The sequence below is a fragment of the Botrytis byssoidea genome (assembly GCF_014898295.1).
Source record: "Botrytis byssoidea strain MUCL 94 chromosome Unknown BBYS_032, whole genome shotgun sequence".
NCBI lineage: Eukaryota > Fungi > Ascomycota > Leotiomycetes > Helotiales > Sclerotiniaceae > Botrytis > Botrytis byssoidea.
The window spans coordinates 42323-56786 of NW_024065873.1; the positions used below are offsets into that span (position 1 = coordinate 42323).

Sequence of the window (14464 nt, forward strand, 5' to 3'; positions counted from 1 at the left end):
GAGGTTGAAGACATAGGAGGGAGGCTCTTTATGGAATCATATTATATCACATTGCATTCTTCACTCACACTCTACTAAGATACTCTACTAGGTATACGAACACAACATCCTGTTCTTCAAAGTCAGCAGACTGTCACACAAACCTACCTACCTGTCTATCTTCCAGTCTAACGTTACCACCATAATAACTAAGTGAAGCTCGCAAATATAAATCTCGAGCCTTCTTGCCACTCAATCGCTCACTCACTCACTCACTCACTCACTCACTCACTCACTCACTCACTCTCATTTCACTCCATCTCCCCCCCCAACTTCAACAATTTACAACATCAATCAAAACAATTCCAAGAAATCGAGCTACCCTTGCAACATACCACATCAACCTCTCCCCTTCCCATGGGCCATTATCCATTGCTGCATTTAGCCTCATCTTTTTTTTGATATATCCCTGGCCTGTTTCTTTGCCCTGCATTTCCAAGACTTTCCAAGGCGAGTCTAGTGCGTGTAGTGTTTTACTGATAGGCTTTCCAGAAAGTCTTATCGAGAAGGATTTACATCTGGATTCGGCTTTCGGAGCACCAGATGGGAACTTGATATTGAGGTCATAATCCATCGTCAACCTCAAGAATTGAAAGGAGCATCGGTTCAATTCGTTTTACATTACGAAGAAGTCAACTTGCTACATCTCATACCCAATATTTTCTTTCAACTGATTCCTTATCGCTTTGGATTCATTGATTACTATCACCACTTGTTTTTTCTTTTCTTTTCTTTTCTACGGAGCTCTCCTACTTCTGCTACCACCACCACCACCACCATCACTTCTCATTTCCAACGATATCCTACAACGTCGATTCCATTTGGATTTTCGAATTGACTCGAAAGTTCATACCTAGTACTTACTACATTACATACACACACTCGTACACACTTCCCAGTTCTCCTACTTTCTGTGCTTGACCACGACTCAAACAAATTACTCGTGACTCAACCAGCGATTCTAGGTCGACGATTCGACTAGGAGCTTCTCAACTTGCCCTTACCCTGCTCTCCATTCTCACAGGTGGACCACAAATCCCATTTGCTATCACGAGTACCCCAAATCTTTATCAAAAAAGGGTTTGGTCATAAAGACTTGTCAGTGATAGTGGGAGAAAAAGAAGAAGAAGAAAAAGGTTAGTTCTAGCTTAAACCTTCCAAGAAACCCTTGATAGTACCGACATAATTCCTTTTTAGACCTCAAACTACTGAAAGCTAAAAAAAAAAGTTTTGATTGGATTAATTTAGGTCTTTTGCCCGCTGGCTTTCCTCAAAATTGGAACGCTTGAGAATTATTAAATGCCTTCAGCCATTCATGCAGCGCCCCAGGACTTTTTGTCGTGTATGCTACCCACCATTTTCCATAATTTCTCATGGATTCTGTATCCACTAACGCTCCACTTGCAGCGGAATATCGACGTCAGTCCCAACTTTCTCAGATCGCGAAAGCGGCGGTTTTTAACAATTGTACCGCAATGAATCCACCCCCAAAACCTTCTTCTCAACCCCTCACTACATTTCCTGGCAACATCATCCTCGAACGCGATTTTGCCGTTTGCAACCCACAACTCGATAACCATATCACACTTCCACCATCTGCTATACCTGCAGTTTTAAATCGAAGTTTTCACGAGAAATTCGGTATGACTAGCGATGGAGTCATCGAGGGAGTTGGTCACCCTCCCTCTGACACACCTCTCCCAAGCGGTCCTTCAACTGCTCAGAGCAGTCCAAGAATGTCAGTCTATCTCCATTCTCACCAATTCCCCCTTCAGTCGATGAATAGTTTTCTATAGAATGTTCACGAGATTACCTGGGCGCAAAGATCTCAACAAAATTTTCACGCAGAACTCAATACTGACAATGGTATAGTCTCCCACTAAGACAGAATTCTGGCACTACAACTCCCCGAGTTCGGGCTCCTGCTACCACTCTCAACATTCCTGGCATGACCAGATCTCGCGTTTCTCCTGATGGTAAAATTGCACAACGAGATGTCGCCTCAAAATTGGTGGTTATCATGGTAGGATTGCCCGCTCGTGGAAAATCATACATTACGAAGAAAATCCAAAGATATTTGTCATGGCAGCAACATGAGACTAAGATTTTCAATGTTGGAAATCGACGTCGTGTCGCAGCTGGAAAACCGCGGCCGTTGAACGGCACCCCACTGAGAAACCAGGAATCGGCTCAACGGCCATCTGTTTCAAGTCAACCCAGTCGCACTGGTCCCAATGCGGGCGCTATAGATGCCCCTACACAGGCTGCTCACATGATTCTGAACGGCGTGGATCCGACCCAAGAAACCAAAGGTTCTGAGACGAAGAAATCTTCCACTGGATCGTCAAACCCAGAAACTATGGATCAATCAGCCAATTTCTTCGATCCAATGAATTCCAAGGCGGCTTTGATCAGAGAGCAGGTAGCCATGGCCACATTAGATGAGCTTTTGGATTTCCTCTTATTGGGAAATGGCGCTGTCGGTATCTTGGACGCTACAAACAGCACTATTGAGCGTCGCAAACTTCTTTTCGATCACGTCAAGTTCAGAGAGCCAAAGCTCGGCATTCTCTTCATAGAGAGTGTCTGCGAGGATGAGAGTGTACGTATATCATAATCTGTTGAAGACTCACTTGCTAAACATATTCTAGCTGCTCGAGGCAAACATGCGATTGAAGCTCCGAGGTCCCGATTACAAAGACAAGGATCCAGAATCGTCTCTGAGGGACTTCAAATTACGAGTAGCTGCGTATGAAAGCGCATACGTTCCTTTGGGAAAATACGAAGAAGATAATCATATGCAGTACATCAAAATGATAGATGTCGGACGAAAGGTTATCCATTATCAACTGAAGGGATTTTTGACAGGAGGCATAGCTTCATATTTGTCAACATTCAATCTTTCCCCAAGACAGATCTGGATCACACGACACGGAAAATCCAATGACAACAAAGTAGGCAAGCTTGGTGGTGATTCTGATCTTACAGAGGAAGGACAGCAATATGCTCGAGTTCTTCACAGCTTCATTACAAACAGTCGAAGGCAATGGCTTTTTGAGCAGCAGCAATCAGCTATTGAGAGTGCAAAGTATCCTCCAGGAGGCGAAGCTGTCAGAACACCACCCTATCCAGACATCATGGGAGAATTGGATGAGAAGAACTTCTGTGTGTGGACTTCGATGCTCAAGAGAAGTATCCAAACAGCGGAGAATTTTGAGATGGACGAAGATTATGATGTCAAGAATTGGGAAATGCTGAACGAATTGAACGCAGGTTCTTTTGAAGGCTTGACCTATAAGGAAATTGAACAACGCTTTCCAGACGAGTACGAGAAGCGAGCCAAAGACAAGTTGCACTACATATATCCCGGAGTTGGAGGTGAAGGTTATTTGCAAGTCATCAGTCGACTCAGGGATATGGTTCGAGAACTCGAACGTATCACAGATCATGTTCTTATCATCGGACACCGATCTGTTGCTCGAGTCCTGATGGCTTACTTTATGGATCTCACCAGAGATGATATTGCGGACTTGGATGTACCTTTGGGAATGCTCTACGCCATTGAACCAAAACCGTACGGCATTGAATTCCATGCATACAGATACAATGAACAACAACAATGGTTTGATGAGTTACCCAACTACAAACCAAGAAAAGAGACAGAGAAAGGCAATTAAAATTTGACTATTTATATGGATCGCGAAGAGGACAGCTAGAACACGAGCAGGGATGTAACATACGAGGGGTTTCCGGAGTTTTTATCATTTGGGATGAGTTTGCGTTGCACTGCATAGCGAGGTCTTGTTACAGATTAGGAGTTTGGGTTTTGATTTTCGGGGAATTTATGATTTGTAACAACAGTTGGGAGATTGGAACTGGTACCAGGGACTCAGAAATGTGGAAGTGAATGTGGTTGAGGTGTGCACAAGAATGGGAGTATATTTCTGGAGTCGGCAGAGGTCTCTTTCTACTCTTTATGATGGATGAAATTGCTTCAGCATTTATTACACTTCCGCGGATATCCAAAAAGATTGGCTTTGGTCTTGCGTTTTAAGAGCGAACCTACAATAAATAGAAGGTCAGACTACTTTTGTACAGCAAGACTGAAACAGAGAAATAGAAATTTCCGCAAAGCGAGTAAAATAGAAAATGAATATAAAAATGTAAATGTAAATATCATTTTAGTCTTCAAATATATTAATTTCGAAAGCCTCTGGTTGTTCGAATTGAATGTGGTTGATACTACTTGAATAAGTATCTAGTAGATATTGATACCTACCTACCGACAACATTAGTATGATCTTATTGGTAGTAGATTAACAATGATGCAAAGAAGTCGATCTCACCTGCCTTGCAACACCTGGGCAATCCTAGAAACTCTTAAGTGTACTAGTAAGTTTATCCGGCCGGACCCCTTCCCCCGCGCGTCATTTCTTCAACCCTTGCACAGGGTCACAATCACATTTTCAATACATACTGCAACTTAAATTTAGACGTTGAGATATTTACCACTCACACACTCTTTTTGTTTTGTTTTGCATCGCTGTGCTGTGCTGGATACAATTGAGTTGGCAAATGTTGTTTAAGCGCCTACAAACAGGTTGACTACGTTTAATATTTACGGTAGGTTTCTTGTGCTTTGCGATAGCTCCCCAGCGAGCACTGTCTTATTGCATTACATTGAATGCTCTTTTACAGCGCAATTCCATCTTGCCTTTTCACCCTGGCCGCATCCAGAATCAACAAACAAAAGTTATTCTCTTTCATCTTTGTTTCATCCCATCCTGTCGTTTTGGCTTTTTTTTTGTTCCGTCTTGTCTCGCACCAAAACACATTAGCTGACTGGATTGGGCATTTAGCAGATAAATATTGCTAGCTCTTTCACATATGATTTACTTCGAATTCGACCGAGAACTTTTGCAACTTGTCGTTGCCAATTCGAATCTCCTGGAATCCTAATTCAGAAGGGGGTTTTGAGGACGCATACTTATATGTCCAGAGCACATACAGCTCAATACCGCATTGCCAAATCGAAGAAAAATAGAAGATTAGTAGAACTTTCACATTCTTCAACACAAACGCGACAGGACATCTTAAGACAGGGAATATTGTTGCTTGAACAAATTCGAATTCTGGTAGAGTTGGAAAACTTGGGACGCTCAACAGGTTTGAGTAATCTTATAATGCCTCCAGCTACGAGGAAGAGAAAGTTTAGTGAAGAGAAAGAGGGAGAGGGCAAGGATAAGGGAGGACCTAGTGGTGCGCAGAAATATTACGCAGTTAGGAAGGGGAAGAAAACGGGCGTGTTTACTGATTGGGAGGATTGCAAGGAGCAGATTACGGGTTTTGGGGGAGCTATGTGTAAGTTTCTTTTTTGATTTTGTTCTTAGGAAAGGAGTTTGGGAATAAGCATGGAAATTTTCTTGTATTCTTTAATCGTGCAAAAAAGATACAAAAAATGCTAATTTAAGATGTCTCCGCAGATAAATCTTTTTCGACACAATCAGACGCAGAAGCATTTGTAGCCGGCAAAAATCCAGCGAAACCTTCAAAGGGAGACAAATTTTATGCTGTGGCCGTGGGACATGAAACGGGGGTCTATGAGGAGTGGGCAGATGCGAAAAAGCAAATTGATGGGGTCAAAGGGCCGAAATATAAGAAATTTGCTACGAGAGAAGAGGCAGAGGAGTTCGTGAGAGAAGGTGGAAAGACTAATAAAAAGGTTAAGACGGGAGCGGGAAAGGAGGAGAGTGGCAAGAAATTGGTGAAGGGGAAAGACAAGGTTACGGTGGAGGAGAAATCGCAAGAATTTGTTAAAGGAGACACTATCAAGGTCTGGACGGATGGTAGTAGTAGGGGCAATGGAAAAGTTGGGGCTGTGGCTGGATATGGAGTTTTCTTTGGAGACGGTGATGATAGGTATGTCCTTTCCTTCAAGCTCTCCGTTCAAAGTCCTTCACAAATATATTGACCTATCCTCTAGAAACATCTCGGCTCCCCTGGAAGGCACCCTTCAAACCAACCAACGCGCCGAACTCACAGCCGCGCTCCGCGCCCTCGAAATTGTACCATTAGATAAGAGCATCGAGATTATAACAGACAGCAATTACACAATAAATTGTGCGACAGTGTGGTATAAGAATTGGGAGAAAAATGGATGGAAAACTAGTACTGGAAAGGCAGTTATGAATGAAGACTTAGTGAAGCAGATCAGGGAAATTATTGATAAGAGGACGAAAGCTAAGGTTCAGACTAACATGACGTGGGTGAAGGGGCACGATGAGAATCCGGGGAATGTGGCGGCGGATAGGTTGGCTGTTAAGGGGGCAATGGAGAAGAACAGGTGAGAAGCTCTCCGTTTGAGTCTCTTGCTTAGCACTCCGCAAATTCTTGGAATTCCTAGGAAGTGCACCTCCTCATGTCACGAATATGAAGTGTGGGTGGAGTGAAAAGAGGATTGCGTTCACCGTGGGCTTGAATATAGACATCAAGCTGCAAAGGGAAAGTATTTAACGAAATGAGATGATACCATTCTTTAGTGTACTGGTTTCCGTGGGACTTTGGGTAGGCAGCCACTATTTTGTTTGTCCAATAAAGACTTTTGTGATACCTGATTATTCATGTCAATGTGAATGGTACCCGTTGATTGCACTTTTATGGTATGCCATTGATATTCAAATCATCCACATCTATGTAACCTTCACGCAACGTCGTGTAATTTTTCGTCAGGAAGGACAGAGTTTGGGGCTCGATCTAATAGGAACATGGAGGACCACTTCAAACCTCAAAGACAATGACCATTCAGATCTTTGATTACGTAGGAATCCTTTTTGTGATATTGAAACTCATTTTTGAATCTATATTGGGTTTCGGGTTAAATTATCTAGATAATATCATATGGAAAGTAATTTATTATCAGATTATTTCCAGTCTTTATATCGTATTTCGTCTCATGAAGCTCCCCTCCCCATACTCATCATAGATAGCGGAGAAACAACGTGCTCCAGGTTCTGTGGAGGGGTGAGCACACATGGCTGAATGCAGGGGGTTCAGTTTGTTGATAAGGATAAAAGAAAATCGTTCACCTCACCGATATCTAAATTTATTCACATGCATATTTGTTGATCAACCACACTCTTCTGCATGTTTGTATGAAACGGTAGTATTCAGCAATCACACGACAAGTGCTTCCGAGAACATTCTCTATCTGTTTGCGCACATCAGTATTGTATTCTCCAGATAATCTACCTACCATTTTCAACAAAGTGAATCGAAAGAATACATCTACAAGACACACTCCGCGGAACAAGGTGGCGGGCATTTCCAGAATCAATATTTCAAGAGAGGAAAAGGTTTTCAATGATTCAATAACACAGGCTTGGGATCTTAAGGAGGCTTCGAGATCGAAGAAGAGATTTAATCGTAGGGATTGTGAGAGTGACGACTCGGGCGTGGGATAATACGACGGACGGTTCTGCGGACTTACTGTCAAGGAAGGAAAGGGATATTTGCTGTGCAGAAGAGGACAGCTCAAGTGAGAATCGGAGACTGAGTGAGAATTGGAAGCTTCGCAGATTCAAAGGCTTGCAATTAGGCTCGCAGACCACAGGCACAACATACGGAGTTGTAAACTTACAAGCTTGGCTTATCTTGGCAGAACAAGAAGCAGAGTTGCAATCCAATTCGAAGATATATATCGAGAAGACGAGCATCCAGAAAATCAAAAAAGGATAGAATAGAACAGTCCAAGATGCCTACTATTTCGACGTCTAACTTCAACATTGTATGTGCCGTCCTTGGCGGATTCATTACTTTGTTTGGATTGGTATCTTATTTGTTCAAGGAGAAATTTTATCTTTCTGAAGCATGTATGTTTATTCCCTTTTTCCTTGCTGCTTTGGTTATTTGCAGACAATGGCTGATATGGCTTTAAACAGTGATATCCCTTCTCTTTGGCGTTGCCATGTCTCCACATGCAGCAGACTTTGTTCGCCCCCTCGATTACACGGGCTCTCTTGCAAACCTGAATGCAACCACCCTCGACTTTTCCCGCCTAGTCCTAGGCATTCAACTTGTCCTCGCTGGTGTCCAATTACCCTCTCGGTATTTGAAATTGGAATGGAAATCCCTCGCTCTCCTACTCGGCCCTGTTATGACTGTAATGTGGCTTACGAGTTCGCTGCTAATCTGGGGAATGGTTCCGAATTTATCGTTTCTGCATGCCTTAGCTGTTGGAGCATGTATTACACCTACCGATCCAGTACTGAGTAATAGTATTGTCAAGGGAAAATTTGCAGATAAGAATATTCCAAAGGAGTTACAAAAGATTATTGTGGCGGAGAGTGGGGCGAACGATGGATTGGGATATCCGTATTTGTTTTTGGCGTTGTATTTGATTAAATACACAGGGGAAGGTGGTGAGTTTTACTTTCAATTAATTCCCATCTTACATTGTTTATTTTGTGCTTATGCTAATATTTTGTCGTAGGCGCTGGTCAAACTGGAGGTGCTTCTAAAGCTATGGGTCTCTGGTTTGGAGAGACATGGGTTTACACTATTATCCTTAGTATTGTCTATGGAGCTACTGTAGGCTGGATAGCCAAAGAGCTCCTTCACTGGGCCGAAGAGAAGAAATTTGTGGACCGGGAAAGTTTCCTTGTATTCGCTATCACATTAGCTCTATTCATTGTGGGTACTTGCGGTATGATTGGTAGTGATGATGTTTTGGCATGTTTTATTGCTGGAAATGTCTTCACTTGGGATGATTGGTTTCGTCTAGAGACACTAGATGATTCGCTTCAACCTACTATTGATATGTTGCTGAATTTGAGTGTTTTTATATGGTTCGGAGCCATTTGTCCTTGGGCTTCATTTGCTGCCAATACCGTTATTCCAATTTATCGGTTGATATTCTTGGGTATCTTGATACTACTTTTCAGGTAAGCAATCTCTCCCCTTTGCAGCTTTCCACATTTCAAGATAGACCAGAAATTGCTTGTTAGAATCTAGACTGACCTCAACTTAATAGACGTCTACCAATGGTCTTTGCAATGCACAAATTTATACCTCAAATCGAGGAGAAACGACAGGCTATTTTCGTTGGGTTCTTCGGTCCAATTGGAGTTAGCGCTGTCTTCTATCTCTATATCTCACTAGAATTCCTCGAAACAATCACAGTAGATGGTGTTCAGCGCAAAGATGCAGAACATCTAGCCGAGGTCATTTCAGTCGTCGTTTGGTTCTTGACGATTTGTAGTATTGTAGTGCATGGACTTTCGATACCATTAGGCAAATTAGGCTTTTTCTTACCGAGAACACTCAGCAGAGCATTTACAAGTCAGAGCAATAGTCAAACGAATCTGGCTATTGGAGCAAGAGTATACAGTACAAACTCGGGTGTGTTGAGGGAGAGGAGAAGAGGAAATGCTAGTACAGATGCAAGTGGAAGTGGAACGGCGCATGGAAGTTTGGGAAGTGCCATTTCGACTCCGGCTTTGAGTTCGGGAACGAGCTCGAGACCGATCTATAGGATCGGGGGAAGCGTGATTCGTTCGGGAACTGCAAGGGGTGTGACGGAGAGTGGAACTGGGATGGACGGGGAGGAGGCGAGTCCCATTGGGATGATGGATGGGGTGGTTGAGGGGAGAACTATTAGGTTTCCGGATGAGGAGGTGCATGTTGCTAGTGGGATGGGAAGAGAGAGGGATTCTGAGGTTTAGGTTGGAGTCGGATGGATGGGGCGTGGGGTGACGGTGATGATGATGTTTATTGCGGGGTCAAGGGATGTAGGAGTCGTGCGGTGTGAATTTTTGAGGTTGGTGTCTTCTAGAATGGGAGCTGAGAATGAGGGGGAAAACATATAGGGTGCGTGATTTCGAGATTTGAAGATTGTAACGGACAGTGCTGCGATATTTTGCATTGCAATCTGCATATAGATCTTCATGCGGTAGTATTAGTACATATGATAGATTCTGACTAGAGCTGTAACGCATATATACATATTATATCACTATACTCAGATCTACATCAATGGATAAATGTATGCATGTATGTAAGATAAATTATAGGATCCACTATGACTATCTACTCAAAGGGGCCCAACCAAAAATGTACACCAAAATCCGTTCATCCACTTCGCTCCCGCTATGCTATGTAGTGATCATCATTCGTAAGGTGCAATATTATGCCCTTCAAAATCCCAGACTCCGGACCCCTAAAGCAGATATTCCCACGCACCCTCGTCATGACCCATTTACAACAAGCTCTCAACCATACCCCGCCAACCCACACTCACTCTCTACAAATTTCCTCTCTCCTCCTGCTCTCTCTCAATCGCCTCAAAGAGGCTCTTGAAATTTCCCGCTCCAAACCCATCGAATCCCTCTCTCTGAATGATTTCCAAAAAGACCGTCGGGCGATCCATCAATGGTTTGGTGAAAAGCTGTAGTAAATATCCTCCCTCGTCAAAATCAATCAATATATTCAATTTTCTAATCTCCTCAAAATCTTCCTTCAATTCCCACTTGATCCCCGAATTTTTATCCGAGAGACGTTCTCTCATCGTCTCATAGTATGTTTCCGGCACTGTGATAAATTCCACGCCCCGGGCGCGCAGATTCGAAACGGCGGTGATGATATCGGGGGTGCGGAGAGCGATATGCTGCACGCCAGCGCCGGAGTAGAAATCGACGTACTCCTCGATCTGGCTCTTGCGCAGACCGGGGGCGGGCTCGTTGATGGGCATCTTGACGACGTTGTTGGGGGAGGCCATGACGATGCTGTTGAGGGCGGAGTGGGCGGTGCTGATCTGCGAGTCGTCGACGGACCAGAAGCGGTGGAAGGAGAGACATTTTTCGTAGTACTCGCAGGCGGATTGCATGGCGCCCCAGTCTTGGTTGCCGACGCAGTGGTCGATGGCTTCGAGCGGGATGCTGGGGAGGAATGCGTGGAGCGGGTCGCTTTTGGAGGCGGGGATCGCGCGGTAGCCTGGGAGGAAGACCCCCGTGTAGTTGTTGCGGGAAATGAGGGTGTGGGTTGTGTCGCCGTAAGTGCGGATTATGGCGGTTGTCTGAAGATATATGAATTAGTATATTTCCTTCTTTCCTTGATACACAAAAACGACAGAACTTGGAAATACTCACAACATCCCCATCCTCATCCTTTGCCTTGATTGGTTTCTGCACACCCACTGCTCCCTGCTCAACCGCATTATAGTAAACACTCGCTACATCATCCACTTCAAAAGCCACATCCTTAACTGCATCCCCATGCTTCTCGAGATGTTCATATATTCCTCTCAGCAACTCTCTCTCCTTTTCCGTAATCGGTTCATCATCTTTGAGTGCCGAGTATGCCTTTACAGGCGAAGTCAAGACGAAACGAATCTTGCCATTCGCAACGACGTGCGAAGCGATATAGCGCGAACCGGTCTCGAGACCCTTGTAGGCGATGGTTTGGAATCCCAGACGTGTGCAGTAATACGAGGCGGCTTGCTTGGCGTTTCCTACATACCAGGTAATGTGGTCGTAGCCGTGGAAATTGGGAGTGTTGGTGCTGAGGGAGGAGTTTGTGTTGGCTGCTGTGGGGAAGGTGAGGGAGGTGGGGGTGAGGATTGGAGGAGTGACGGCGGAAGGTGCCATGATGTGATTTTGTGATATGAAGGTTTATGTAGATAGTGAAGAGATAGAGGTTGGATTCCTCTATACGTATATGTGAGATTGATGATCAGAAATGGCTTGAGAGTAGACGGCCAATCAATACCTTAAGTAATGGGGAGGTTCTCAGGAGAGTTTGTCGGAAGCAAACTTTGCTTGCAGATGAGTTTGGCAAAAGAGTCAAGTTTTGTTAACAAAGGAAGATGTTTGAGAAGAAGAGGAACTTTGGACTGCCAACAGCTCCTCTTCTTATGAAGACGATACATCTCGGTATACGGCGGACTAAGCCATGTCAAAACATAGAATGACCGCATAATCAAACAACTAGCTTTCACACCCACCGACTAATGAACGTCCAGAAATTAAACCGATCGCCATCCTTTGGCCTAGGATTGCTTTTTAGAAGTTGTTAGGGTTTCAAGTGCGGTTGATACTCCTTCATTCCGCGCGGTTTACACACGGTTGTGTTCGGCTTAAGTGTCGCTTATTCGCTTAGTCATTGCGCGGAATTGCGACGGTTTCACTGTACCACACCACACTACCATAGTCACGTTTTGGTTATACCGAACACCTCTGCATTCATGATCTCGATCAATTTAAATCTTTAACTTTTGAGTTGCTTTCATTATTAATAATCTTTCGAATACATAGAAAAGCCTTCCAAAACCACCACCTAGACAAATACAGATTTCCCCCAAAAATGACAACACTTACCAGACACGACCTCGAAGTTCTCGAGAAAATAAAGGATCCTGAGTCGGGTCCTTCAAATCCCCTCCTTATCGATGATTCGCTTCCCAAAGACCCGCATATCATCGATCTTTCTACATATCAAGAAATTGCGCAACGAGAACGAGATATCATTCTCTCGATGCAAGATGTAGAACTTCAGATGGCCGGGTTAAAGCCTCTTGCTGGACCCTCGCCGTTATCTCAATATCACGATTGCCTCCAGAGCTTGAATGATTTGATTGAGGAATGTCCTAATTATGCCAGTGCGAGGAACAATAGAGCACAAGCATTACGACGAATGTATGGCGATTTGATGTTGGTGAAGAGATCCTCTAGCAAAGGATCTGGAACTGATGTAAACGAACCTTTGGATACAGAAGCATCTGAACCTACCATAAAACTTGCATCATTCAACGCCTTATCCGATCTTGATAAAGCGATTTCACTGTTGGCTCCAAAGACGCCTTGGGCATCAATATCTCCTCGAGCGGCAAAGACACTCTCCCAAGCATTAACGCAACGAGGTGCTTTATATCATCTATCAGCTAAACAGCTTTCTTCTGATACTGAATCGAGTGTCAGAATTGATGAGCGGAGAAGGGAGGCGAAGTGGAAGACGATAGAATTTGAAGAGGCAGCATCAAGAGATTTCATGACAGGTGGAAGATATGGTAATGAGATTGCAAAGGCACTAGCAGTGAGTGCGAATCCGACGGCAAAGCTTTGTGGAGACATGGTCAGGCAGGCAATGAAGAGAGAGATGGGTGGCGGTGAAAATTGAATGAGAATATTGCTGTAGTAACTTGCTCGAGGCAAGAATGAGAAATGATTGTATCCAATAATGAAGGCAAAGGAGTTTTATGGTTCACGGTAGGGCATCCATAGCGATATAAATATAATACAAACCTTTTGGCTTAGAGGAGACGCCATCAATGAATCTTCTGAAGTATGATGTGGTTAGTCACCTCAACTTGCGTGCTATTATGACATTGTAACCAGTCTTGAGAATACCATTAGAAAATGACAATACTAAACCTGCTGAAGACCTTCTTGCAGTATAGGGATGAGAATCTTACCGATGTCATTGAAAATTCTCGCCCCGGGCTTTTATAATCAAGAATCAACGATTGCAGCGTGAATGTTCGGATTTAATCCTCCCAGAACACTGAACACAAGCGATAGTTCGGCTTCATCACCCGAGTTGAACCAAAACAGTAAAACATCGGAATGTCTGCAGTGTCTCTTCTCTGTAACCACTTCTTGATAAGGATCGTGATCACCCTCGTTTTAACCATTCCTAGACGATGACGAAAGAGGCAAAATAACACTAAACATTGCCTTTCACTTATCCGGTCACTTGTGCACCAACCAAAGTGTCAGTGACAATCACGTTGTGCCCATAGTATCAGCAGCGACTACCCGTGTGGTCAGGAACCACACGCACCGAGCCTGAAAACCAACGGGTGGCTGCTCCAAAATTTCCCGAAATACTGTGGCCGAGATTGATATGACAACCTTTTCAGTTCGGATGACGATTCTCAGTATTTCGTTTCGAAGATCTTAACTCTCAAATCTTCGCCAAACAGGCATCTGACTCACTGAGAAATGGAGTGGTCTGATGTGATGAAAGTAATAGGGGTAGAGGTCCAACATGGACATAGAATGAGGTGATTAACAAGACGGTTTCAAATGCTGGCATTCAATGGGTGGAGGTTAGCTGAGGTTAGCATGAATATGCAAGTGGAATATTGAGATGTATTTCGGCGGGTAGATACAGCAAAGCAGGGTTGGAAATGGCTTGCTTTGCATCTCCACAAGTATGGGATCAAAACTTTCCTCTCAAGTCCGACGGAAGTAGGCATGATGAACGTGGAAAAAACAAAATTTTCTTCTTAAATAAAATCTGACAGAGCTCATTTCCCCTGGTTAGATGGAAAGGATGTAAATTAAGAGGAATGAAAGAGTCAAATGATACGGCACGTTCTTTGGTAGTTCAACGTGTCAACAAGAACTCAGCTTCAATGCCAATCATCTTTTGG

The 14464-nt window shown here is 43.8% G+C and overlaps 5 protein-coding genes across 5 annotated transcripts; 4 read left to right on the top strand and 1 right to left on the bottom strand.

Moving 5' to 3' along the window:
• Window positions 1–1338: 1338 nt before the first annotated feature.
• On the top strand, window positions 1339–3716 carry EAE97_010938 (uncharacterized protein; the record flags this gene model as incomplete). The annotated part of the gene is made up of 4 exons (XM_038881453.1): window positions 1339–1381; window positions 1447–1777; window positions 1912–2641; window positions 2691–3716. 4 exons carry the CDS (start codon window positions 1339–1341, stop codon window positions 3714–3716), a joined length of 2130 nt encoding a protein of 709 aa, XP_038727612.1.
• A 788-nt stretch (window positions 3717–4504) lies between these two features.
• EAE97_010939 (uncharacterized protein) lies at window positions 4505–6649 on the top strand. Its single transcript, XM_038881454.1, has 4 exons — window positions 4505–4791; window positions 4899–5400; window positions 5523–5958; window positions 6023–6649. Exons 2-4 carry the CDS (start codon window positions 5031–5033, stop codon window positions 6384–6386), a joined length of 1170 nt encoding a protein of 389 aa, XP_038727613.1. The 5' UTR covers window positions 4505–4791; window positions 4899–5030; the 3' UTR covers window positions 6387–6649.
• A 1140-nt stretch (window positions 6650–7789) lies between these two features.
• EAE97_010940 (uncharacterized protein) lies at window positions 7790–9758 on the top strand (the record flags this gene model as incomplete). Its single annotated transcript, XM_038881455.1, has 4 exons — window positions 7790–7907; window positions 7977–8456; window positions 8528–8978; window positions 9068–9758. The coding sequence occupies 4 exons, from the start codon at window positions 7790–7792 to the stop codon at window positions 9756–9758; spliced, it is 1740 nt and encodes a 579-aa protein (XP_038727614.1).
• Window positions 9759–10336: 578 nt separating this feature from the next.
• EAE97_010941 (uncharacterized protein) lies at window positions 10337–11678 on the bottom strand (the record flags this gene model as incomplete). Its single annotated transcript, XM_038881456.1, has 2 exons — window positions 10337–11107; window positions 11181–11678. The coding sequence occupies 2 exons, from the start codon at window positions 11676–11678 to the stop codon at window positions 10337–10339; spliced, it is 1269 nt and encodes a 422-aa protein (XP_038727615.1).
• Window positions 11679–12393: 715 nt separating this feature from the next.
• On the top strand, window positions 12394–13206 carry EAE97_010942 (uncharacterized protein; the record flags this gene model as incomplete). The annotated part of the gene is made up of 1 exon (XM_038881457.1): window positions 12394–13206. The coding sequence occupies one exon, from the start codon at window positions 12394–12396 to the stop codon at window positions 13204–13206; it is 813 nt and encodes a 270-aa protein (XP_038727616.1).
• Between the last annotated feature and the right edge of the window lie 1258 nt (window positions 13207–14464).